Source organism: Lonchura striata, chromosome 2 (genome assembly GCF_050655825.1).
Source record: "Lonchura striata isolate lonStrDom1 chromosome 2, ASM5065582v1, whole genome shotgun sequence".
Taxonomy (NCBI): domain Eukaryota; kingdom Metazoa; phylum Chordata; class Aves; order Passeriformes; family Estrildidae; genus Lonchura; species Lonchura striata.
In genome coordinates this window covers 25,766,886-25,792,792 of record NC_140704.1, presented here as the reverse complement: position 1 = coordinate 25,792,792, position 25,907 = coordinate 25,766,886, and the positions used below count along the sequence as shown (strand labels likewise).

At 35.9% G+C, this 25,907-nt stretch overlaps 1 protein-coding gene across 1 annotated transcript in view; it reads left to right on the top strand.

Annotated features, from left to right (window-relative positions):
• The window catches only part of COL28A1 (collagen type XXVIII alpha 1 chain), a 65,989-nt gene extending 42,188 nt beyond the window's left edge, over positions 1–23,801 (top strand). Inside the window, exons 25-36 of the mRNA XM_085567222.1 lie at positions 279–347; positions 7,433–7,501; positions 9,635–9,703; positions 14,599–14,667; positions 16,601–16,681; positions 16,772–16,807; positions 16,978–17,014; positions 17,310–17,864; positions 18,423–18,610; positions 20,648–20,864; positions 21,286–21,462; positions 22,121–23,801. Of these exons, the coding sequence (XP_085423348.1) occupies positions 279–347; positions 7,433–7,501; positions 9,635–9,703; positions 14,599–14,667; positions 16,601–16,681; positions 16,772–16,807; positions 16,978–17,014; positions 17,310–17,864; positions 18,423–18,610; positions 20,648–20,864; positions 21,286–21,455 (1,560 nt within the window). The 3' untranslated portion in view covers positions 21,456–21,462; positions 22,121–23,801. The remainder of the gene's footprint in view (positions 1–278; positions 348–7,432; positions 7,502–9,634; positions 9,704–14,598; positions 14,668–16,600; positions 16,682–16,771; positions 16,808–16,977; positions 17,015–17,309; positions 17,865–18,422; positions 18,611–20,647; positions 20,865–21,285; positions 21,463–22,120) is intronic.
• The last annotated feature ends 2,106 nt before the right edge of the window (positions 23,802–25,907 follow it).

Genomic DNA, 25,907 nt, shown 5'->3' with positions numbered 1-25,907 from the left:
CCTATGTTTAGATGGGACAGCTCTGGTAATTCATTGTCTAATGCTTGCAGCATATGAATCAATGTCTGCTTTCTCACTGTTTTCTCTGAGCTGAGAACAATGTTCGTAAGTCAAGAAGTCTTTTTTCCACCAATCTGAGTTGTTTTAGGTTTCTGCCTGGGACTGAAGATGTCTGTTACTCACTACACATCAGAAATGTGAAGAAATTCTCATCTCTGTTGAAGAACAGAAGTACCTTAAGACAACTACTGACATGCTTTATTGCTCTGCTATACCAGGGACCTCCAGGACCAGCAGGCCGTGAAGGACCAAAAGGAGCAAAAGGCGAGGGAGATGCTGGACCAAAGGTATTTATCTGATGGTAGACCAATTCATCTGACTTGTAATGATGGTAGACAGCTTCCAAAAATGCATTGCATAAGAACAACAACTACTTGACAAAATGCTGCATTCTCATCTCCCAATTTTCATTTCCGTTAGAAGAAAAGCTTGTGAAATACTTCTCTGGTATGACAGAAACTAATTCTTGCTTTATCCTCAGACTGGATACAGATCTGCAGGTTTCCCATACATTCAGAGCCCCAGATGCTTCTATATGCTGGTAGAAATCAGGACCCAACACAAGCACAGCATTGCCTAATAAGTATGCCCTTTCTTTCTCTGGCAGAAATATGGAGGATGAGGCCAAAAATTGAGTTAAGGGTTACATGGAACTACTGAGCTATCTTTTAAGTTGGATTCCTAAGAGTATAAACCTTTATCTAAAATTATTTGTTTATTTGTTTAGAGGCAAAACTCACAAAAAACTCCAAACAAATAAACAAACAAACAAAATTAAAAAGGGATTTGAAGTACAACACTGAAACACTTCCAAAGTTTTCCACATGACACAGAATAGCTAAAGTCTTATGAAACTCTAAGCAGTATGTAACTCACCTAAAATGTCACAGTAATTGTTATGTTATTAAAAGTTGGAAAAAGAGACTTAAGACTAGAATCATGCAACAAATTGCTTTACAATATCCCAGAGTAGTTTTATTAATGATTTCCTCATTGTATATGTGAAATAAGAAACAGGCAGCCTTTTGCTGAAGGAAGCAAAATAACTATTGCCCAAACAAGTTTTTTCCCAAATAGAAGGAACTTACAACTTCAGTTCTCTGAACAGGAGAATTTACATTTAAAATAAACTGCAATAACCTCTCAAAAACATCCACAATAAAGGAAAAATTGAAGGACATTCATTCTTAGAATGACTTGACTTTAGAATTACCACAAGATGGTCCCAATGGCATTGGGATCTGGGAAACCTGGTTTTACACTTCTTTTTTTAATTAATGCCTATCAATACAAGGCATTTCAGATCAAGTAATGCAAGATCTAAAAGTGATTTCAATTATGTTATTCAATATAAATTTACAAAAAATGCATATGGCTAAACTAATTAGATTTTTCTGTATGAGACTGTATCTTTCCAAATAGAAATATCAGACTTGCTATAATGTAGTCTTATAAGATGTGTTTCTTGATACTACAGAAGAATTAAAATGCTAGAATCTTGTATGAAATTATCAAGGCAGATATTGATAAAGATTTAACTTATGACTTCAGGATTTCTAGGGGTATTGTTACATCTGAATTGTTCCTTGCTTCCTAAATGCATAATTCTGGAAAGTAGTGTTTCCTAATGAAAAGGAATTGGAAAGTCACATTATCAGAAATGATGATCTCCCACTATGATGCCATAGTTGAAGGATTATGAAGTCCAGAAGTATCTATCACAACTTCAGTGGGAATAGAGGGGAGTAATAAATTTCAGTTAAATCCAAAATGGAAATAAATAATTTCCATTTTTTTTTTTTAATGAAAGGAAACCACTAGAATAGTTGCAATGAAATTTCTCACAACTGGAAATTTTAAAATCAGTGTTTGTGGCTGTGTTTCTGAAAAGTATCACAAATATACAGCTAAGCAGAAACATACTTAGAAAAATTATGGTGCCTATTTTATATCAGAGATTCAAAAGTGGGCCACAAGTCCATTCTGTTCTTACAACCATGAATTCAGGTAAATGCTGGAGCAAGAAACCCTTCAGCTGCATAATTATCAGAAAAGTTTCAACCCAGATCATGAATGATGGAAGTACAATATGGAATCATTAAATGTATTGAGGATGAAGGGGTAAAAGGTATAAAGTAAAAGTAAATATGCCCACTTTTTGCAGTGGTGAACATGGCATCTAGTCTTTTTATCACATTTATTCTTAAATCACTGTAAGTCTTGTGATAAAACAGCATATATATTTAATCAAACCATAGATTAGCTGTTATATGGCCTGAAGCTGAGACAGGGATATTCAGATTAGATATTAGAAAAAAGTTTTTCAGTGGTAGGGTGGTCAAGCAGTGGAATAGTTTGCCCAGGGAGGTGATGGAGTCACCATTCCTAGAGGTGTTTATGAGGTGTCTGGATCTGGCTGGTGTTGTTCATAACATCTGGGTGATCTTCAGTGGTTTAAGGGTTACTGTGGTACTTCCAGGTTGACATTCAAACTTGATAAACTTGACTCTAAGTAATGTTAATCATTGCCAGTTGAAGAGAGTTGTTCTTATTCCTTTGTAAAGACATAAAATCCTTATTTGTTAGTCCCTTCTCCAGCCATGAACGGCATAAAAAGTATCACCATTCCTCAAGATGTGTGGAGTGAATTCTATTCATGGTGCTAGTAAAGGGAATTTATTGGTAGCATCTTTTTGTGAGGGAATATGATCTGTGTTGTGTTAGTGGAAGTTATAAATTAATAATAAATTTGGAGAAAGGCCTGTGGTACTGTAACTCAGATTTGACTAAGTCAAGGTGAAATAGCTGAGACCAGGATGTGAGGTACTAATAATTTCATTATATTTAATATTACTAATAGTACAACTGCATGTCTAGTAATAGATTTTCTTATCCTTATCTTAGGCAAAACCAAACTGATAAATAGTTCTCACTATTCTTGTGTTTTCTGACAATTCTAGGTCAGATCAGGGTTGCCATGTAAATTAAAAGTATCTTATTTCCATCAAGTCATCTCCGTTGTCACAAAAATTGTTAGAATTACGTAGTTTGAATCTAAGGTCCAAGTTATCGAAAAACAGAACCCTGCAGAGTAGCTGTCTTTGCAAGTAACACAACACAATTAGGAAAAATCATGCTTACATCAAATTTTGTATGAAAATTTTCAATGGATCTACATGTTTTATTTGTGTAACAGTGTGATACTGCCCATCAAACCTGCCTGCTCAGAGTAATGCTTATCTAACACTCTGTCAGGATAATAAAAAATTCAAGAGATAAAAAACATCAGGTAAAAATTTTGATTTGTATTTTTTACTTTAAAATAGGTAGGCTTCTTTTTGATGTTGCCCTTGGATTGGTGTGTTAGTCATGTTGAATGAAATGTTTGTTGTTCTATGCAGAGTGAGCAGCTGTAGCTTTTGCAGCATATGAGTGGTGCACGAAAGCAAGCATTATCCAACAAGATATAACATGTCTGATTTACTTCTCTTTATCCACAACAGACATAGTAAAGAGTGCACTGGAAGAAAGAAATTAAATACATAGACATCTCTTCTCATTTCCTGATATTTTGCCCATATTACATTCTGATTTTTTAATCTTTGCATAACATCTTGGTAGCAAAGGTGCCACAAGGAAAAAGAATTCACTTGAATTTCAACAATTCTCCTAGAACTTAGTTCATAAAATAGGAAAATTCTGGTTTTTTCAAATGAAATGTAAATGCATTGGCTACCTGTTATACAACCCACCAAAAAAAAAAAAAAAAAAAAGGTAAGAGCAGTAACAATCTCTGCATATAAAAAATGAACATTTATTTGATAAAAGAGGCTCATAAATTTACACACTAGTTAATTTGAAATTCCTTTGAGGATCATTATATAGGAATGTTCCACTCATCTGAATCAAAGCTCTGTTCTCTCTGCTTTCAGAAATGGCTCACATATGTGCACACTGCTCGACAGGAATTTTATGTATCAGAGGTCAAATTCACATGAAAACAAAACTGGAACATGTGGGATGCATTCAGTCTTGGCAGAACCCTATGTTCTGCAGCATTAAAACAGAAGCACATAACATCAGAATATAATAAAAATTTGATTTAAAAGCACTTTTGCCAACTAGGAGGTGAGTTACAGACATTGAAGAGCAAGAGCCCAACACTAGAAATAAAGCAAGTAACAGGATAGCAGAAAGATTGTCAAAATCCTTAGCGAAGTCCCTTGTGGATGAACATTTGTGGTGGATCCAGTTGCAATATAAACAATTTTTGCAGCTTGGGGCTTGTGTATTTGAACTAAAATATGGAAAGTAGAGATGTAATACCTTTTTTAAATAATATGTTGTTCTTACAAATACTGTTATATCAATTAACTGTCACTAAAGAGAGTATTGCAGTGTCTGCTGTATGTTTCAGTATCAAATACACATCCTTCACAGAAAATGAGGTATATATATTGGGAAATGCAATATTTACTTTTCAGTTGATCGTTAAGGCATTTAATAGTTTTTTTCTTGAATAAAAGAAACAGAATAGACATTGGAATCCTACATTTTATGGTGTCTTGACTCAGCTCTTTATTTCTTGCTTCAGTGCAAGAAATAAAGAGCTGAGTCAATAAGTTGCTTATTTCTTAGTTCACTGTTTTACTGATGGTGTCAAGCTTGTCTACAAGCACACTACAGGAAATAAATTAGACCTCGTCAAAGAACAGTATTAATGGTTTTTGAAATTAATTCCCTGAAGGACAGTTTAGTATGACATCTTGGGAAAAAGAACTGCTCCACTTCACAACTCATAAAGCAAAATAAAAGACTTTTTCTTTAAATCAAGAAATACAGAAACTGTGATGATTACTATAAAGCTCTACAAAAGAGCTTTTCAATGAGACATCTGGTATTAACTAAGCATGTGAGGCTAAAATTCAATCCTTCACCTGCAACAGCCCTGTGGAAGACTGTGTTACCCGTGGGAGGAAGAGGCAGATGACTTCAGGTCACCCTTAGGCTGTTTATGGTCAGGGCTAGTCTAAGAGCAGGTTTTAGGTGGACTGGGTATTGGACCATAAGGAATCGTTTATGTTTGGTAACCTCCCATTAAATTTTCACTACAGCAGCTCACAGGCTGTTTCACAGGCCACAGTATTCCAGGCTGTGGACCTTTTAATGCAAAAGTACCTTTTAATGCAATATCTGAATCTGTTAGCTCTGACATCTCTGGCAGATTTCAGAGGAAGGCTGGGACAGGGAAAGCTTTGGCTGCTCTGCACAACTTCTGCTCATGAAGAGTTGGCCTAAAAATTAAAATTATATTGGGATTTTGGGTGCACTGAGAACAAATAAATATTCCTTTGATAATAGAAGGTACTATATAGGAAGGTAGATACATTGCCAATGTCTTGTCTCTTTGCATTGGCAAGGAAGGTCGGATAAAAGAGCCTTAGGTCATCTGAGGGAAAAATTTTCTCCAAACGGAACACGGGTAACTTAGAACATGGTAAAATTTAGTTTTACCCAGTCATCCTGATGCAGCGATTAAAAGCTAAGAGCATCCATATACTGTGACTATGTCCTGACTCAAACTGGCCAGTCTCTGGTGCTTTGGATGAAACAGAAAAGAAATTTAAAGACTAGATGTTACAACAGGAAGGAGAGCATTATAAACTTAGTCTGATCCTTAGCCTTTGTGATCAGAGTTCCCACCTCTCCAAATCCCTCATACCTGAGCACAGTTTGGGCCCTAGTATGTTTGCATCACTATAGACTGAACCTTGGGAATTGCACTTAAAAGCAGTCACTATAATGACTGCACACATTCTTCCCAGAATGTAAAGAAAATCAGCAGAAGATTCTGTTTGTTTTTTCCTTTTTAATCTCTTTGATATGTTGTTTCCTTTCACCTACCACAACTCAAGTGACATCTGTGATTTGTGATTTATACTTGCACTTCTGTCCTAGACTGAATGCTCCCTCTGCAGGCACAACTCTTTCTACAGCTTTTCCAAGTGCAAAAACAAGTACAATTAAGAGTTTGTATAATGATTGCTTTTTAATTCCGTCAAGAAATAAAATTTCTTCTGCTTTGTTTTTAATATATTGCATGATCAACAGCTTCTCAGTGCATTTGCACTTGCCTGCAGAGGAATAGGTTTAGGAAATATCAAGCTAAACACAAATCAGAATATTCTACATCTCTAACTCATTAGTTATAGATAACTTTTTTCTTTTCAAGGAATGGATGGGACTTTTCTAGTAACCATGTGTTTAATATGTGCTTCCCTCACTTGTACAATCATGGTCTGAGGAAAACAAAACTGCCTCATCTGTCCCTGTGCATTCGCCCTATCACTGATGTCACGACTCCCCCCCATCTCCTTAGCTGGGTTTGACTGCAGCACAAAGAGCAGCACCAGGCACTGTTACCCTCATTTTCCCCTCACCAGATGGCTGCTGCCTTTTCTCTGCCTGATGGTTGAGGGATGGATTTTCTTTGTTTTACAGTAAAAGCATAAATTGACCATGTCAAAAAGTTGTCTCCATTATGCAACCTCCAACTATCACCAAAACTGTTGAAAATATGGTCAAGGACTATACATTTCTGATTAATTTGGCTGAAATCAACTGATGAGTTCAAAATGTACTGTAATTAAAAAAAAAAGAGAATAAACACAGACAAGAAGAATCACAGGCAGAGTATATCACTTAAGCCTCATTTCCTTCAGAAATCAAGCTAAATGTATGTACATTAGGACTTTTTTTTAAAAAAACAGGGTGCTGTTCTTTTTATTCATCTATATGGATACTATTAAAATTCATTTAGTTTACATAAATGCCTAAATTTGGCAGTTCTGGAAATTAAATGTCTCTAGTGTCAGAACAAGCACAGTATCAGTTAAGAGCACCATGATCATGGTTCCACTAGTAAGCTCCCTGTCCAGCCTTCCATCCTGGTAAGGCCTTGCAAAATGTAATAGGAAAATGGTGATGTTTCCAAATAAGTTTGCTTTTTTTTTTTTTTTTGGGGGGGGGGGTGGGGGGGTAGGGGGTGGGGGTATTGGTTTGTTTGTTTATTGGGTTTTTTTTGTAGCTGATAAGCCTGCAAAGGAGAGTCTTAACTCTGTTGATGATTTTGATCACATGGCTGTTTGCTAGGGAAGTAATATTCTTCACCTAGAGCTTAAATGATGTGGATGCATGTATTTTGGGTTTGTTTGTTTGTTTGTTTTTTTAATAGTTATGTATAAAGCAGCTGTTTATTTATGTAGCATTTGTTTGACTTGTTTTTTAAACTCAGTAGTTTGACTGCTTTGCAAATGGATGGAAGGTGTTACATTTACTAGGTGATGACTGACATTTCTGTGGCTATTTTCAGGGAGACCGTGGAATTAAAGGCGACCCTGGGCCACCAGGGCCTCCAGGATGGGGACACATGGGTCCCAAGGTTGGTATGATGTAGTGTTGAAGTTTTTTGTGCTCTTCCATGATGCTGGCAGGCAGACCCTGATCTCTGAGGCCAAACAATCTTCATCAGTTATTGATTTACATTGGTGCAGGTTCAGGAGAAGTCAAGCATGTAAACATGGTCAGTAACCATACACTTCTACCAACTGAACGGGATGAAAGTTGCATTTGAAGCTTAACTTTATGAGACTACATCTGGAGATTGAACAGAGCAATCAGGGTGGTAAATTAGCTAAATGATGCATTTCTTCTGTTTGTATCTATCCTGTTTCCAAGATATTATTTTGTGCTGAAAAATGTATTAAATGTGAATTTTATGTTTGCAACTTTTGCTCAGTCAAATTAAATCCAATGGATTTTGTTATTAAAACCATTAGGAAAGGAATATTAAAACAAAAAGTTAATTCTATAAGCAACCAGTATGCAACATCTGGGCAATTTTTTCTCCCTTCACTAAAGTGATTTATAATTTTAAAAAGACATACTAATAAGAAATGAAATTCAGTACTTGCCTGGATTTCTTTTTTACAGGTTTATCCATCAATTATTTTTACACAGGCAATGAGGAGAAACATTGTGTATATTTCCCCATTTTGTGTTAGTTTAGATACACCTTTGTAACTTTTTGCATAATAGCAGAGTAACAGAACCCTCCAGTGCCATTTCGTATAAACTAGTATCTGAATGAAGAAACATTGCTATTCCCAACCCCAGATATACAATAAATGACAGGGCATGAGTACTTTTTCAGGATGGATCTGATTTTACCTTGCTTTCTGAAACCTGCAACAATTTCAGTACTTTGGTAAATCATACTGACACAGCCTGTTTGAAAATAGTAAGTTTAGTCTGAGTGTCAAAATCCTACAACTCTGTGACAATTATGTGATCTTTCCACAAAGCCTTTGAGAAGGAAAAATGTGTTCTGTATGGGGAAACAATATTTTGTTTTCAAGAGTGAGGACGTGTATGTAGTCCCTCTCCTATGAGGAAAGGCTGAGAGAACTGGAATTGTTCAGCTGGGCAAAAAGAAGGCTTTGTTGTATGTATGTATATGTGTGTGTGTGTGTGTGTGTGTGTGTGTATGTATATGTGTGTGTGGGGGGGGGGGGGTGTGTATGTATCTGAAGAGTATTTTTTACAAGAGATTTTGTGAAAATTTGTGACAAACTTTTTGTCTCAGAGACTATAATAATGATTTTTCAAATATCACTAACATCTAGAAGTTAAATATTTATAACTATAAATTTATATTTTCTTCTACTTCTGCCTAAATATTCAACATATACAAAATCTGGGTAATATACATACCACAGAATGATTTCCACTTACTCTACTGAAGCACAGTGATTATTTATTATAAGACAGTAATCAAAATTCCAACCTGAGTTTGACAGGAACTTTTATGAAGCTTGATCAAATTTAGAAAACTTTTTCAATTAAAAATAAAATTTTAAAAAAGGAAAATCAATCATTTCATTTTGATGTAATCAGAAAGATATACTTCACTTGGTCACTTTGAAATAAATGTTAGATTAGCCTGCCTGCAAACACAAGGGCTTTACCTTACTTTGACTGAATTGATACAAATCAGCACATGCTGCTTTGGCTTTTCTCTCATTCCTTTCCACTTAGGATATTCTGAATGACTGGTGCTCCTAGAAACTGTGGCACCTCAGGGGCTTGGCATATGCCCATAGTGCCAAAGTGCTAGCTAAAATACCTGGCAGATTTACTTACACTAGGTTTTATAGCTCTGGTCCTTTGTGTCCCTGCTCTTGCACCTCTCTTTTGTGATTGCATGAAACTGTTCTGTAAACATGGTTCCTGTTGTCTTCTACATAGTAAAAATGAGAAAAATATCACTCTGTACCATGAGTAAATTTTATTCTTTGATTATTTTCAAATTAAATGTTCCTTTGTTTTCCTGACAACTTGCCAAGGATAATTACTAAGACCCACAGTGAGAACCCATAAACCAAAGAAGAATCAGACCTAGAATCTTTGACCTGGTTTTTCTTCTTTTGCTTGCAGTGACTTGGGGATTATTTTCTTAGTGTCACCAGGAGTTTACCTCTTAATAATTCTTTTTTTGCTTTACTGACTCTTATAGGGTATTACGGGACGTAAAGGCTTGCCTGGTCTACCTGGCCCCCCTGGCACCAGCATACAAGGAGACAAGGTAATCCAGGTTAATGTGATATCTGTTCAGTTTCTTCTCAAACTGTTTCTTAAAGAGATTCATTGTCTTCTTTTTGTCTTTGCCACCAAATCAGTAAACTGCAAATACTCATTTCACACTTAATTTTTGTATTCATAAGATATGCAATATTTACTTTATTTGCTGTATCTTCACTATTGTTTGCATCCAATTGCTCTCCTATTGTTCTTGTAATTAAAAATATATTTAACCTGGAGACAAAAGGCTTATCTCTGCCACATTGGTTTACTTAGATCCATAGTTTTCTCTGGATTGCACTTGTAAAAGGCAGTAACAGTGACCTACAGTGGCAAAGAAAGTTAAACACACATAGGAATATAAATGAAATTAGGCAGTCTCCCACATACTCTTAATTGGGTTCTTAGTCACCCAGTTCCAGCCACAAGTTCGCTCCTTAAAAGGAGAAGCACAAACTTGACAACATATTCTGAGTTGCCTTATCATATATGCATGGAAAAATTTATTAAAACTGGAGGCTCTAGTGGAGAACTACCCACGTTTCCTTAAATCAGTCTGCTTAAAATTGAGCATATGATTGAATATTTCCCTGGATCAAGAGTATTGTGCTCTGGTCTCCAACTCTTAATGGTCAACCACCAGTGATTGAGTAAAAGGGGCAATGTTTTAGTTTGGTCAGAAAAGGTGCCTCTTCATACCGTGATTTTGGCTGTAGATACTAAAAACATCAGAGAATTCACTGGCCTTCATTTTCATTTTTTTTTTCATAATGTCACTGGAACACAGTGACATTCTGAAACAAAAAAACCCAACCAACCAACCAAACAAACAAATTTATGAAAATGTATGTTGTTTGAAAAATGATTCAGAGGAGAATCTTTCTTTGGTCCATTGTGGAATTATTTTGTACAAGCTTTACCAGAAAAGCACAGATTCCTTCGGTATTTATTTTGTTCACAACTTGTTTTGATTACATCTTCAATGTCTTCCATTTTTATATTTGGGTTCCATAATTTCTGGTTTTATTCTGGAGAGAGCTCTTCTTTTTTTCTTTTTTCACTGAGGTATTTCAAAGCATAAAAATGCACTTTATTATGTTCTTTCTTTTCCTTTATCATATAACTCCCTTTTATGGTTTCTGACTTATCTTCTTTCCAGACTTTCTTAGACAGAGATGTATACATGGTTAAGAGTCATGACTGTCTAGACCTTTGTTTCTGATCTATTTGCAATTTGGTTCTGTATAAATTGTTATCAGTAATCACAAAGCTAATACATATTTTAAGGTGAGGACATAAGAAATTCCTTATTTTCTTTTCTCTTCTTCCTGTTTGCTGAATCTCCATGGGCTCTTTGCTCTATTCTTGTGAAAACAAAAAAAATTCTTGCCATCTTTGTATCACTTTATGGTATAGGAAAATTTTCCTATCTGCCTTTAATAACAATTTCTGCTGTGTTTCCAGAATCTAATACCTGGGATATATCTTTGTTAATTCTATGGGTATGTGAGGTTAATCATAAAAGTACAATTGCCATTCTGGACAAAAATATTTCAGCAACCAAGTGCATCTGATGATACATTAGAAAATATGAAAAAGACACAATAATTTTCTGTTCCTGTGTGAAGATAAGGGTTACCCAAAATATATTCAGTGTGCACATTTACACCTTTACATGTCGCTTTCTCCCCCTCTCCCTCCTCCCATCCCTCTCTCTCTCTCCCTCTCTCTCTCTCTATCTCTCTACTCCCACCCCATCTCTCTATATGTATCTTTAGATACACACAGATAGATGCATGTCTGAATGTTGGCATTGCTATGAATAAATATCTAAAGCATATTTTACTAGAGTAGAGAACTCAGTTTCATTATGGAAGCTTTCCAGTGGAAGAACACAGTTCATTGATACACCATCAAACAAAGGCATGTTTCTAATGCAAGGCTGTGGAATTTAGGGATGTTGAAAAGTATGTGTCCTGATTATGAAATGTCTTTAGGTGTGAAAACAAAACTGTAATGATATGGTGGATCAAACTCAGCTGCTGTTGTTTTTGTAGTATTCCATGGCTTGTGTAGGTACGACTGGTCTGGCCATTTCTATTTTCTTCCCTTAACAATTGCTTTTTAAAATTATAATTATTTTTATATAATTCTTAGGAACAGCTTATTTCTGAGCAACTTTTGCAACTGTCTTACCCTGGTAGTGCCAGTTTCCTCCACACACTAATGCTTGTTGACTTCTGTCTGTCTATTTTGCACTTCTATTTCTTCACACATCAAACTTCATTCTTTTTGGCTACTCTTCATCAGATTAAAGCTACTCTACTCCTGCATTTTAGCTACCAATATCACTCCAAGTATTTTTTTAATATAAAGAGAGAGATCTTGGTCTGCATATGGTAAGAATGGAATGCCAAAAATGAGTTAGTTTTCAAGTTACTTTATGTTGATAGCTAAATTCACAGATTTTTTTTTTTATGCTTGGTTCCCTTTCAAAACCACAGTCTAGACATTCTCAGATCTGCACTCAGTTCATTTTGGTAATACTGGTGTTCAGGTTTGAATGTATTATGTACATGAATTAAACTGTCAAAGCCATAAATATTTTTTTAATGAATACAGCACACTTCTTGGGGTTTACTAAGTGTACTGTTATGGAATCTACAATAAACCTTTCTAATGTTGATTGATACTTGTTGCACAAGTAGACGAAGGAGGATTTAGTTCTGCGGTTGATGTTTTAAAGGATGAAACTCACATGTGAGCTTGTGAGAAATGTCAGCTGTATGGTATGAGTTTACTTAGAACAGTAGGTCCCATTCAGTTTTCTTTGCCTGAACACCAGCATACCAGTGTTGGGCAGTAACAAATGGCAGCAAGAAATCTACTGTTTCGTTGGGTCTGACATTTATTGCTAGTGAAGGACCACTGGTACGCAGCATATCCTGATTTTGGTTCATATGTATGTGCTCTGCAGACCTGCAGGAGGGTTAACCTGTGTGATGACCCAAGTGAGGAGGAGTGACTATCCCAGTGCTGAACAGCAAGCCTTGAAACAAACTGGCACAATGTTTCATTGTGTTTAAAAGCCCTTTGCATTCATACCTAAATGAGGGCCCTGAGAAGCACAATCCTGCTAAAAAGTGACTTAAAGGAAATTAGATTAAATAGGCACTGTGAGTTCCTGTAACAGTGCAAAATAAATTGCCTTGTGCATCCCATCACCTTAGAAGTATTTCCTATTTACAGGAAATCCCCCTAGTGGATCAGGTATGGAATTTGATACATCCACTGTTTTTCAGTCTGAATACTGAATCTAATACTGTCTGAATTGCTGCTGCTGTAAGAAACTGGGGAGAGAGGAAGATCTGCCTACAGAGGCAAGAGGTTACTGGTTAGCAGGTCAGGGAAAGCTAGCCCTGGCGGCAAGCAGAGCATTTCATTCCCCAAGTTGGGGCTAGTGGACCAAGAGGTACTCATAGGGCAAGGCTGTGAAAGCAGTGCTCCAGTGGAGATGTGAATGGAGGAGTGCCTTGGATACCTTTCCCTAGCACGGGGCAAGACCACCATACACCCATGTGCAAGCAGAAGCTGTCATCTCAACAGGAGTTCAGTCAGATCTAGAATCTGGACAGGGAAAACCATCCATGAACATGACTTGTCATACACTGTGTCTTCGAGGAGCTGTGTCTCATTACCTAACTCCTGGTGAATTCCCAACTCATGGGAGCCAGGAGCCCTCAAGGAAGAGAAGGCTGGCTTAGGTGTGCAGTGTGTCGCTGTTTCTTTGACTGCAGAAATCCATCAATCCCTATCCAGCACAGCAGCAATAGGCAGTGATCAGTCCTGCTGTACCGGTGCACCTTAGGTGAAGGCTGGATAAACTTGGAAACACTTTTGTATTTCTCTGTCCATTATGAGCAATATGAGCCCTTCAGAGCCATTTGTGAGCACCAATACAAGCATTAAAAAAAGATGATTTAGAGGGACAGTGAGAGCTCTTGACTGAAAAGTAGTACTGGCTAACCATGTACGTGTACCTCATAGTTAGGTTTGATACATGTGGTAGCTGCTCCTGATCTCATTGACATTCTCTAGAACTGGTTTTGATATCTGCATCGGGCACAGCTGTTATGTGAATTATGTATGCAATGTGAATTTTGGTGAAGCATTTATGTATCAGGAAATATATTTGCTTCTAGCTGTGTTTAAAATGCATACAGCAGTTGATCTGTAAAAAATATTTGTGTTACCCTATTAAATAAAGGAAAAAACTATCTGGAAGCCAGAAGCTATGAAGAATTTTCTGTGTATGTATAACAGCTGTGTTTTATAACATTATGGGCCCATATGGACATGCTTTTTAAATCTAAGTACATGCAGCAGGGTGTGTGTAGCAATCCTTATAAACAATTTTGAGCTTTGTAACTGGACTAATACTGTCTTTTGAATTATCAACAGAAAGGTGTTCTGCTTTCCACATGGTGAAGAGTAGAGCTATCTTCGCATTTACTTAAGATCAGAAATAAAGAGTCTGCCCTGGATAGGTCATGAATGTGTATTTCTAGAGAAACTTTGGTTTAACCTCCTTTTACTGCTTCTAGACAGGATGAATAACCATCTGAGCCTCTGAAAAGCTGCTTTTGTCTTTCATCTCTTTCAATGGAAGGACAAATCTTCATTTAATTAATCAGGAATAAATTTCTCATTATATACTTTATAAGGTTCTCATGTTGCTTATTTCGCCAACCTTAGACCACTTTTGTCTTGAAAATTGTGTACATCATCACATAATATAAATATCTGTCTTTTCCTATAATGCAGAGTGTAAAAGTGAATAGAAACAGCATAGATTTTACATTCATTTTTAGTTAAACAAAAGTTTCATATTCTGTTCAGGGAGAAAAAGGAAGTAAAGGTTTTCCAGGACCAAAGGGATCAATAGGAACTGGCCTTCCTGGACAAAAGGTAAATACTAGGTTTGCAGTAAGGAAAGAGAAGGGGGGTTTCTTTCTTTATTGGTTGTTTGGTGTGACAGGTCCTTGAAGAGAAACAGAAGACAAAGACATTACCTTATAAAGTTAATATGGTAAGTACCTAGTATTCATTGTCAGTTTTGAAGTCTGTGAAAATCCTAATGGTCATTAAGGATCAGATTACAAACTAGGATCTAGAATGAGATCATAACCAATAGCAGGAGAATAATTCTAAGTTATTAAAATTATGTATTCATTTATTTTTCAGGTATTAAAAATGTCCTTTTACTTGCCAGGCTCTGACAAAAAAAAAAATTGCTTCATGATTAACATAATTTAAGGGCTTTGCTTTACTTGGCTTGTTTTTTTTCTACAATGATTGAAACCCAGGCTTGGATCTTTCCTTACCAAATAACTTTCTGGTTGTTATGAAAGTTGTGAGAATTTCCTACACTTAGCTATTCACATCTAAAAGTTTGGGAGCTTTCATGTGAATATCAAGCTCTTTGAGACAAATTTCTGCCTCCTAGTTCTATTTTCACTCACATTCCAAATGCCACAATATTATAATAACTGAATATTTTCACTGATTGTCATATTCATTATGTATATTGACTAATCTTTGTGACCCAATGTAAATCTCTTCAAATACTCACTTTTCAGTTTACTATTAATATAGCAGACTTGACACACATGATAAGGGATGATTTAGTTGAGCAGGAATTTTGTATATGTACCAAAAAGATCAGGTTTTAGTGTATTTAAGTGTAAGAAAATAGCAATACCACTACAGCCACCAAATCATATTTGCTTTCCCATTATTATTAATTCTGAAATTAACTTTGGTGATGTTAGATTCAATTCATGGACAGGTAATGGAAAGTAATAACCCTTTTTGGATATTAGGATTTTGTGAAATAGAATAAGAATTGTCTTCCAAGACTTTATTAGTTGAAACTGGGTTTCTTAATGCTGTGGAGAAGCTATTTACCATTTTCAGATTTACACCAGTTTGAATAAGATCAGAATCAGACTGATAAAGTCAAAAGGTTTCTTTGAAACTGGTAACAATCACCAGTGAAGGCTATAACACAGGAGTTACCCATGCAATTCCATTGGCTGGACAAAAATGAGGAATAACATCAAAATGGGCAGTAATCTAAATAAATTCATGAGCTTTACAAATTCAAGTGAAATGTAAGCTGGTTAATAATTTACAGAGAAAAGTAAAAAAACTGTCCTGTACAATCTTCTTCTTGAAAAAAATGTCTATTTAGAACCTGAATCCTATTTACAATGTTTCATACTCACATTATGTGAAAATTGTCTCATAATGTTGAACCCTCTCACTTTTTGGAAGTCAAAAGGTCAAATCTGTTGAGGAAAAATTGCAAATTTTCTTCTAAATGTGAAACATTGTATTGTCCAGTGGATTTAACATTATGCTTCCAAGCATACATCTTCAGTTGTCCTTCGAAAGCTCACAGGTTTTCATTTGGCTTTTATGCAGATCTGGTGTAAGTTTCAGCACAGTGGCTGATTTGAGGCAGTTATATCTCTCCTTAAGTATAAATTAGCATGGGTCCAGTATAAACATTATTTTAGAGGTCAAGAAAATCAAAGAACAGTAGACATTATATATTCTTGACATTTGCATACAGATGTCTTTACTCCCCCTCCAAAACTAAGGTAATTTTTCATAGAAATTTCTTAAAGATGCTTTTACTGCCTATTTTTCTTTCTCTGAGAGCCTGCCTTCAGATATTCTCCTTATAATACATACAATAGAAATTACTAATTTAAAAAAAAAAAGAGACAGAAAATTTATCATTAAAGCTCATTGAGGCTTACTTCCAGCTCTGACAATCCAAAAAAAAAAAAAAAATGGACCTATGAGTGTATTTAATACAGTTGTTTTAAATTAGGGAGACTATGGAGATAAAGGTGATCCAGGGAGCAAAGGTGCCAAAGGAGAGATTGGAGACCCAGGACCTCCAGGGCCAAAGGTAAAACACATTTTCGTGTTACTTAAATTTACAGAGTAGGAACTAGACAAATTTGGCTTTTGTTAAGTATCTCACTCTACACATTTCCAGGGATCTGGGGGAAGAAAAGGCGAACCTGGTCTTTCGGTAAGTAGGTAAATAAATTATTTGAAGCAATAGTAGTTTATCTGGGAAAATTATTTAAAGGTTATGTGATCTTACACAAGAATGTTTATGAGACATTGCACTGCCTGTAATTTTCTAAATAAATAAATATTTCAGCATTCTTAACACTAGAACACACAACTCTTTTTCAGAGAGAAGATGTTATCAGACTTATCAGTGAAATATGTGGTAAGCATTCCAGTGTGGAAAAAAAGTAGTTCTGATAAAACACAGTGAACTTACATTGACTGAATGGATTTTTCCTCTGTATGTTTGTGTGTCAGGATACCCTTGATATGAAAACAATGCTCACACTGTTACCAGAACTATACCTGAAGTAATTTGATCCAGCTCTGTTTCTGTGATCACTACCAGTAACTAGAAATTAATTCATTAACTGAATTTTAACTGACTAAATCTGATGTATGAGTTCATTTTTTGAAGGTGACTTCTCATAAAATGTCTGAAATGGTTATTCTTCTAGGCTGTGGTATCAAATGTAGAACAATGCCACTGGAACTAGTATTTGTCATTGATAGCTCGGAAAGCGTTGGACCAGATAACTTCAATATTATCAAAACCTTTATGAAAACATTCATTGACAAGGTTTCAGCCAACCGGGCTACAACGCGCATTGGCATTATCAACTTCAGCCACAGAGTGGACCTGGTGTCTTCTCTGAAGCAATACACAAGCAAAGAGGACCTGAAATCAGCTGTTGACAAGATGCCCTACTTAGGAGAAGGCACGTACACAGCTTCTGCCATCCAGGAAGCCGTTCACTTATTCCAGGCAGCGCGCCCGGCTGTAAGGAAGGTGGCTGTTGTAGTAACGGATGGACAGGCGGACACTCGGGATAAAGTACGGCTGGACACGATAGTGAGAGAGGCCCATGCTACAGATATTGAGATATTTGTCATTGGGATTGTGCAAAGGACTGATCCTCACTACGATGACTTCCTGAAAGAAATGCAGTTCATTGCAACAGACCCTGATGAAGAACATGTTTACCAGATAGACGACTTCATAACGCTTTCAGGTAAAAGAAATTATTTCAGTAAGAGGAAACTGGAAATAAGCATGTAAGGGACTGTGGCCTCTCCCATGGCCAGGCAAGGCAGTCTGCTGAGTGGCAGCTTTTATTTCTCTTTTGGATAAAGCTCGCTCTTGTTTCACATCATCTTTGGCCAAATAAAGCCTTTGCCAAAGTATTTATAGTCCCTGGTGTTTTTTGGTTTTACAAATAAGTAGAAAACTATTCCCCAGTTTTTATTTTAATTTCTTATGTGTAAGCACTTTCTTTCCTTCGCACTCCTTTTCTTGACTGTTATTCTCTTTTCTGCTATGACTTCTACTTCCTAGAGTGACTTGATATTTTTATCTGTTTTTTCTTAAAAGAACAACATGGCACTAAAATAAAATAATTCAGAGGCTGTGTTACTTTATTATAATTATTATTTTCATTTTGACATAACTACAGAAGATGGTCTTTCACAAGTGACTATAATTAAAAGTTTAGGGCTTTAAAAGCTTGTTCTGAATTGTTGTGAGTTCTTTTCATTACCCTTTAAAAAGACTTTTTCATTAATCTTTCCAGTTCTTGAAAATAAACTTATCACAAAAATCTGTGAGAACGAGTCTGCACTGTACACCAGAAAATACAATATTTTATCTCCTTCTCCAAGTCCGGAATCTGAAATTGCCAGGAAAGATGCTAATAGCCTGTTACCTAAAATGACCACTTCAGAGATTGATGTGCTTCCTACAGAAGGAATTAGTAACCCAGTGAGTAAACAAGTAACTGTTGTCAAATGTTTTTAAAATGTGTCTTTATTTGAATTCAAATATTTTGCCATCATTATTTCACCATTCATCTTTTAATATGCAAATAGCATGTCATTTGACCAGACCAAAGTGTTTGAAAAAAACTTTTAAAGTTAGAGTGAACTTATTTGTTGAGAACAAATGTTTACAAAATAAATAGGGTAATACTGCCTCTCAATTTCAATAAATACTGAGAGTCCTCACCTTTTTTTTTGTAGGTCTTATTCATCTTAGGAATGAGTTAAAACTCTTACATTTCTATTGTGGCAGGTGCACAATAGATAAGGCTTTTATTTATATGCAGGCTGATTGTTAGTACAATAATTCTTGTCATGTTCACACATTTTCCATGTTGTTCCATCCATATTTGCAAGTTATTAAGCCTTTGGTGTTGTTTCACTTTCCACATTGGGCTGTGCTTCTAGGACCCCTTATTTGTTACTCTTTGTTCTCCACCTTTACATTTCTCCTGACCTGCACTGAAGTACTTCCCTCCAAAACAGTGCTGCTGCACAGACAGAAAGGACAGGGAGAGCTTTAATGCAATAGATGATATTTTCTGCAGGTGTTTATCACCTTAGCTCCCTTATTAGGTCTCCAGTGTTTTTCAACCACTGTTGGAGCATTGGAGGAACTCTTTAGGGCATTTTTATTGCTTTGCCTAAAATAGTTGATAAAAACTTGGAGCTTTATGAAATAAGCTTTGCTTGCCCTTATAACCAGATGGATAAACTAGTTGAAATATATGATATAAAAACCTCTGTAGCTGCATGGAATGGATTTAGCAGACCATGATACTTCTATTCAAATATTAATTAAATACAGATTTCAGATAATTAAAAATTGCTGACTTACTGTGGAGGAATCAATGGATTATCCACTATTAATCCTTGTAGTATTGTTTATATAATATCATTCATAATTAAATAGTTCACTTTCAAAATCTAGGTTAATTTCCAAGAATAAGAGCTCCTTTGGTAACTGTGATTAATATAGGTTTTAGGCTTATAATACATCTAGACAGATCTGTGAGACAGTGAGGGTCAGTTTTGACATTATTAAGAAAAATAAATATTAACCTAGACAGACGCTGATTTTATAAAACATGTGATAAGAATAAAAAAGAATTCTTAAGTAGGTTCTTACATATATCACATTGGATTAGATGCTCACACACTTGGTTCTGAGAGCTGGATGTTGTTATGGATAAATCTTCAAATCTTCAAACTGTTGAATTACTATCATAAATAAACACAGTCTTTTTGTAGACCTAGAGAAGAAATGCAAAATTTAAAGGACTGGATGAATTGTCTGCACCTTTACATTTCACCTGGACTAAGTTCCAATCACTCTGAAGAGTTTCCTTAAATTGTCTTTGTCAGTGGTGGCCTGTAAGTGGGAAGATATTGAATAGTATCAAATTTCTTTCTGTTCTCAGTAGGTAATCAATGTCTGATTAAGGCAGTTGTTTGTATTACACTGTACGAAGGACCTTGCAAATCTTCTTGAATATACTGAAATATTAGGCAAATCTTTAGGTAATAGTTGCAATTTGAAGAGCAGGGTTGACTGCTTAACACATTTATCAAGGTAAATCCTAAAATTATAATGATTAGCAACTGCCTGTTAACCAGAAATAGGACAGATTGAAGATGTCATATAATGTACAATGAGTGTACTAGAAGCAGTGACTTACCCAAATATTCCTGCCATTTTTTTGTTCTATTACTATTGCAGACTAAGTAGTGATTGGAATTTAGCTTAAATTGAATGAATTCAGCTTAGTAGCTAAATCAGAGGCATTACTTTGCCTTTTCATTATACTATCATGGTCAGAAAATTATGCCTCCATAGTAAATAATCACAGTAATCAATCTGCTTTTAATAATCTTTTTTCACACATTGCTTCGCAGAAGTTTCCTGCATAATTCTATCAATTTTTTTTTGTCATAGCATCTATGCCCAGACAGAATTTTAAGATTTTGACTCCTTTTGCAGCTTAGTCCATCACAATCCAGATACACTGAGCCGCTGCCATCTGCTCAGGACCACAATGTGACCACCTCTGCTCACAGAGAATCAATACTTCCCCCCGTTTATAACATGTCTGAAATCAGACCCCTGAGTCCCATTGTCAATCCTTTTGTTGGTGGAACTGCTACTGAAGATCACCAGCCAGCTGCATGGCAAACAGAGGTAGCAAGAACCCAAAAAAGTGAGTAATAAATACTGTCTGCAGGTTCCAGGTAGCAAGTCTACAAAAAAAAACCAGCAAACCCCACTCCCTCTTCCAATATAATTTTAGGTTTTATTCCTTTTTTGTATTTCTGGGTGCTCTGTCTACAGATATCACACACAATCAGAGATAGATTTTTGGACTCAGATGATACCCTTGTGTACCAACCTCATGCTTAGGTATTTGAATAGCAGCTTGATTCTTTCATCAGGATTTAGGCAGTCTTGCTTCCAACTAATCCTGTGGTTTTTTAGGCCTGTTCAGGTAAGTCATTAATGGAAGTGGAATTGGCCAGGCACTACAAGAAAAAAAAAAAAAAAAAAAAAGGGTGCTTTTCTTAGTGAAGGAGGCACTTCTAAGACAATATAACTTAAGCTAACTTTTACTGATGCACTTTCAGATCCAAGGTGCTTGGAACCTATGAAACAAGGGGATTGTTGGAACTATGTGGTGAAATGGTATTATGACAAGGATGCCAATTCTTGTGGCCAGTTCTGGTATGGAGGCTGTAATGGTACCAACAATAGATTTGAAACTGAAAAAGAATGTCGAGAAACCTGTGTTGACTGATGAATAAGTAAGTTGTCTCCTTTCAGTCCTCCCTTAATCACCTCTCTTCAAGCTTATGTTTTATTTTACATTAATCAAAACTCAGTTTTCCTTTCCAACTCATAGCCTATGCAGTCAATATCACAAGGTCCTTCTGCAATTTCTTGCAGTCATTCCTTTTCTTTACTACTTTACTACTGGTACTTAACTACTTTAGAAGAACACAATATTGTCACCAACTCCAACTTTGTCACCTCCCTATTTACTCCCTTCTCTACATCACTTATCTTGAGTATGCCACAGACTGTGGCATCCATCTTTCAGTGACATCTCTCCACTGACTCTTTATCCCATTTTTTTGTTTTATTCTTTTCACAACTTACAAGGTTGTCCCTCTCAAAACTATGACTTTCCTTTGGGGAGGGACCTTACATTTTGGAAATCCAGTCAGACTATACTGGCTATCTTTGATCCAAATGTTTACTGAGCAACGTATGGCCTTCAGAGAAGTTTCTTTTCAGTAGTGCATAACTGGCTTTACAAAAGCCATATAACTCATCCCAAATAACTTGCATTAAATACTCTATTTCAACTTACAGTTGAAATAGTAGAAAAATATTATTGAGCTGCAGAGCATGTTTTTCAAAACTTTTCAGGAAAATGAAATAATTTCTTATTTTTTCTAGAAATTACTTCTGTTGGGAACTTTTGAAGCTGGAAGTTCATGTTGACTGACGAAGAACTGACTGAGAAGAATCCAAAATAATGTGTTAGCTTGAAATTATTACTGCTATGCTTTCCCCACTACAGTCTGCACATTAACCAGATTCCTGCATAATGTATTTTAACTGCAACACCATAGCAATAACTTGAAGTCACACAGACACACACACAGGGAGATACCTTTTGCCTCTGAATTTACAGTAACTTGATACTACTGCACATGGGAATAATGAGATTCTATTTTTAGGATTAAAATGTCAGAAGTGTTTACACGTGGTTTTTAATTACCAAGGTCTCTTAGTCTCATGGAAAAATAAAATATGCTCTAGATTTAAACAATAGTAAGTAGTTCCTGGAATTAACACTCTTAATACAGCATTTAGACATATAAATAAAGATTCCCATTGATTAGAGTTCTTCTTTGGAATGTAAGTAACACAGCTATGGGTTAGAAAAAAACACAGAGAGGGTTTTTTTCCATTATTAAAGCACATTTGGATTAACATCAATATAATAGTTTCAATTATAAAGGTTGGACTTTCATTTAGAATTACATTAAAAACTGGGTTCTTCATGTCCTTTAGGCTAGTCAGTACATTTCAATTTCTCAGGGCCTCTGGGTTAAAAAAAAGATAATTATTTCACTCTAATACTCTAATATATGCTACTAAACTAAAAAAGGGAAAAGCACTGAAAAATGTATATTAATGTTTACTTATATCCTTTCTACTTTTAGCCATAACCCTATATGAGCACATTGTTAAAACTGAAAATTACATATGTGATTAAATTGGGAAGTAATACCTGATAAAGAGTCAAGCATCATTATTTCTTTGTAAAGAAAGAATAGAATCTACACAGGCAGTATGGACAGCTCTTGACATGTTCAAACACTGCACAATTTGTAAATAAATGATGGGATGTACTTTGCAAAATGAACTTGTTTTGCAGCAAATAGGATGCAAACCTGATTCTGTGGAACGCTGTGCTTGAAGTAGAGTTTAAAGTTCTTAATTTTTTTTCCCAAAAAATATGGCCTTTTAAATAAGTTTGAAGTTAGACATTTAAAAAACTGAGTGCAGCCCCAGAAAACATTCTATTCTTATACTTAGAACTAAAATGATGATAATATACTCATAATAACATGATGATCACTCAAAAAACCTCCAAGGGCAAATTAATTTCTGTGTGACATGGAAGAGTAAAACTGAAAGATATTACCTTGTACTATGCATACTATGAAGATCCCCTTAATCCTGCCAGGAACATTTCACATTTAGCTGCATCTGGAAGCTCACAGCAGCAAAGCCCATTGGAATTGCAAGAGAGACTAAGAATCTGCAAGACATTTCAAGACTGTTCTAATCTTGCATGCTGGGGCAGTTGCTACAAGGATGGAATCAGCTGTGTGTTCAGCTCCAGATCTCCAGACAGAGATATACTTCTGTCTAAGAAATGCTGAGGATAATGAGTTTGGGAATAAATATGATAATGTAGGTTATGGGTTTGCAATGTCTTCTATAATGTTTAGTGAAAACCTTTCTGGTACAGCTGACAAGCTTTAGTAAGTACACCTAGTGACACCATTTGTTACTTAACAAGGGTATAAAACAGTTACTCTTTAACATGCCTACAAGGACTTGTTTTAATGCAGTTAAACCAGTGTTCTACAAAAGACCACTGGTTTATTTTCTGCTTTCCTGTAGAGGTGACTAAACCTTTTGTAGCTAAGAGGGAAAAGTGAAGGCTATAAGGCTGTTTTGAAAGTTGTATGCCGTTCAGATTATCTCGAAATGAATATCCTTTTCTGTTCAGGTCTTTCTGTGTGTCTTCATACTGCAAACTCTGATAGTTAGCAAACCATGGAAAAGCACAAAAGCCCTCCTGAAAGGACTTTTCTCTAAATCTGCAGCAGCAGTGACTGGCAGCATTGCCTCCCGTGTCTCCTCACCGAGTTCTGCCTTCCCAAGGGTGTCATGGGGCAATAAACCAGGAGAGGGCCCCGCTTGCCAAACAGCCACTGTTATATTCCCGACTAATGTAAAATCATACAAGATCATTGCTGAGAGAATTACATTTTTCACAGGAAAACAAACCCCTTATTTTTGTCACAGGCAAATTGTAAAACTAGAATAGTTTAATCCTTAAATCCTTAAATCTTCCTCTAGACCAGGCCAAATGCTATAAGCCATAAAAGCTAAGAGTAGTGAATAACAGACTTTTCTATAGAACTGATCATTATAAGATAAATTCTTTTTCTGACATCCTTGATTCAGAGAAAGACTTGAGTCATCCTTGAGTTCAGATAAAGACTCAGAAAACTAACATGAAAATAGTGTTTAATTTTCTCAGCATAGAACAGCAGCAGCTTTTCACTTTGAGAAGCTCTACCACTCTCTTGCTCACAACTATCAAACAGAATTAATCTTTTGCCTTAGTGCAGTTCACTCACTGTCTGTCCCTAGGACTCACTCAGACATTAATAACACTGCCTCTGCATTGACCATCCTGCTGTCTGCTGTCTGAAACTCCTGTTTCTTTTACATCTTCAAATTTCCTCTCATACCCTAAATCGATTGAAGATATGTAACATTTCCTGCACGGCAGTTTTGAACATCCTTGGAAAACTGATTGATATGTTTCCTCATTTGGAATTTGCCATCAAAGACATTCCCTGGAGAGAAAAATGGAAAGAAAAAGAAAATAAAGAAGAAGATTAATTAAAATTATGCTATTGATAGCATGCCTGAGACCAAAATACACATTTGTAAAGAAACATTTTATGGACAGTATAAATTTGGTGCCACATTCCCACACTTATTTTCTTTGGTTGCTTCCTGAACTCCTTTGATACCATCTGTACATACAGAACACCCTTCCCAAAACTTGCAAGGGCATCACAGCAGAGTTACAAACACGTTCTCATAGGTATCCTGATGATTTTTTTAAAAATAACAAAACAAATAACTACTCCCTACTCCTCTTCCTCCACCCCTTATTGAAAGGGCCAAAACATTCATGGGACACCCCAGCTCTACCAGCAAGTAGAGCAATATTTTTGCTGGCACATGAGAAATTATAGGTTCAGCACTTAGACATTACTGTTATTTCTCCTGCAGCTTTTTATCAATCATTCTTTAGAATAATTTTTGTCTCCTTAAACTGACATTTTACCTTCCCAGTTGTAGAACTCTTCCATGTGCTGCTGAAGCCAATCTGCAGCAGATCAATGTTTTGAAATTCCACAGGCAAACGTAAGCAGACATCTCAGCTACCATACTTGGTAGGTAGACAACAAAAGTTGAATTATAAATTATATTTAGTTACTAGATTTTTTTTGCTTCAGACTGTCTTAAATATAAGGGTCTTTATTTCAAGAGTATTATTATACATTTTCATGAGACAAAAGCGGTTCTAGGCTTCAGGGATAAGTGAAGCTCAAATTTTGAGCCAAATGCTACCGAACTGTGAGGTTTTTTCCTAACCAGGAATATGTAGAATTCAGCCAAATGGGTAAGGCTCTAAAACATAATCCATAAAGATTTTCTATTTTGGCATTCTAATGTGTGCAAGACCTATTTTAGATCAATTTGTAAGACAAAAGAAGGAGAGCCCATTGTCCCATAGTCCCTGCTTTTAGCAGCTGTAACCTCCCTACATGTGGACAGGGATGGAGAAGGGAGATTTTTTGCATTTCATTGGTTTGGCAAAAGGGATCACCAACATCTGGCATGGTTAACCCTGAGACAC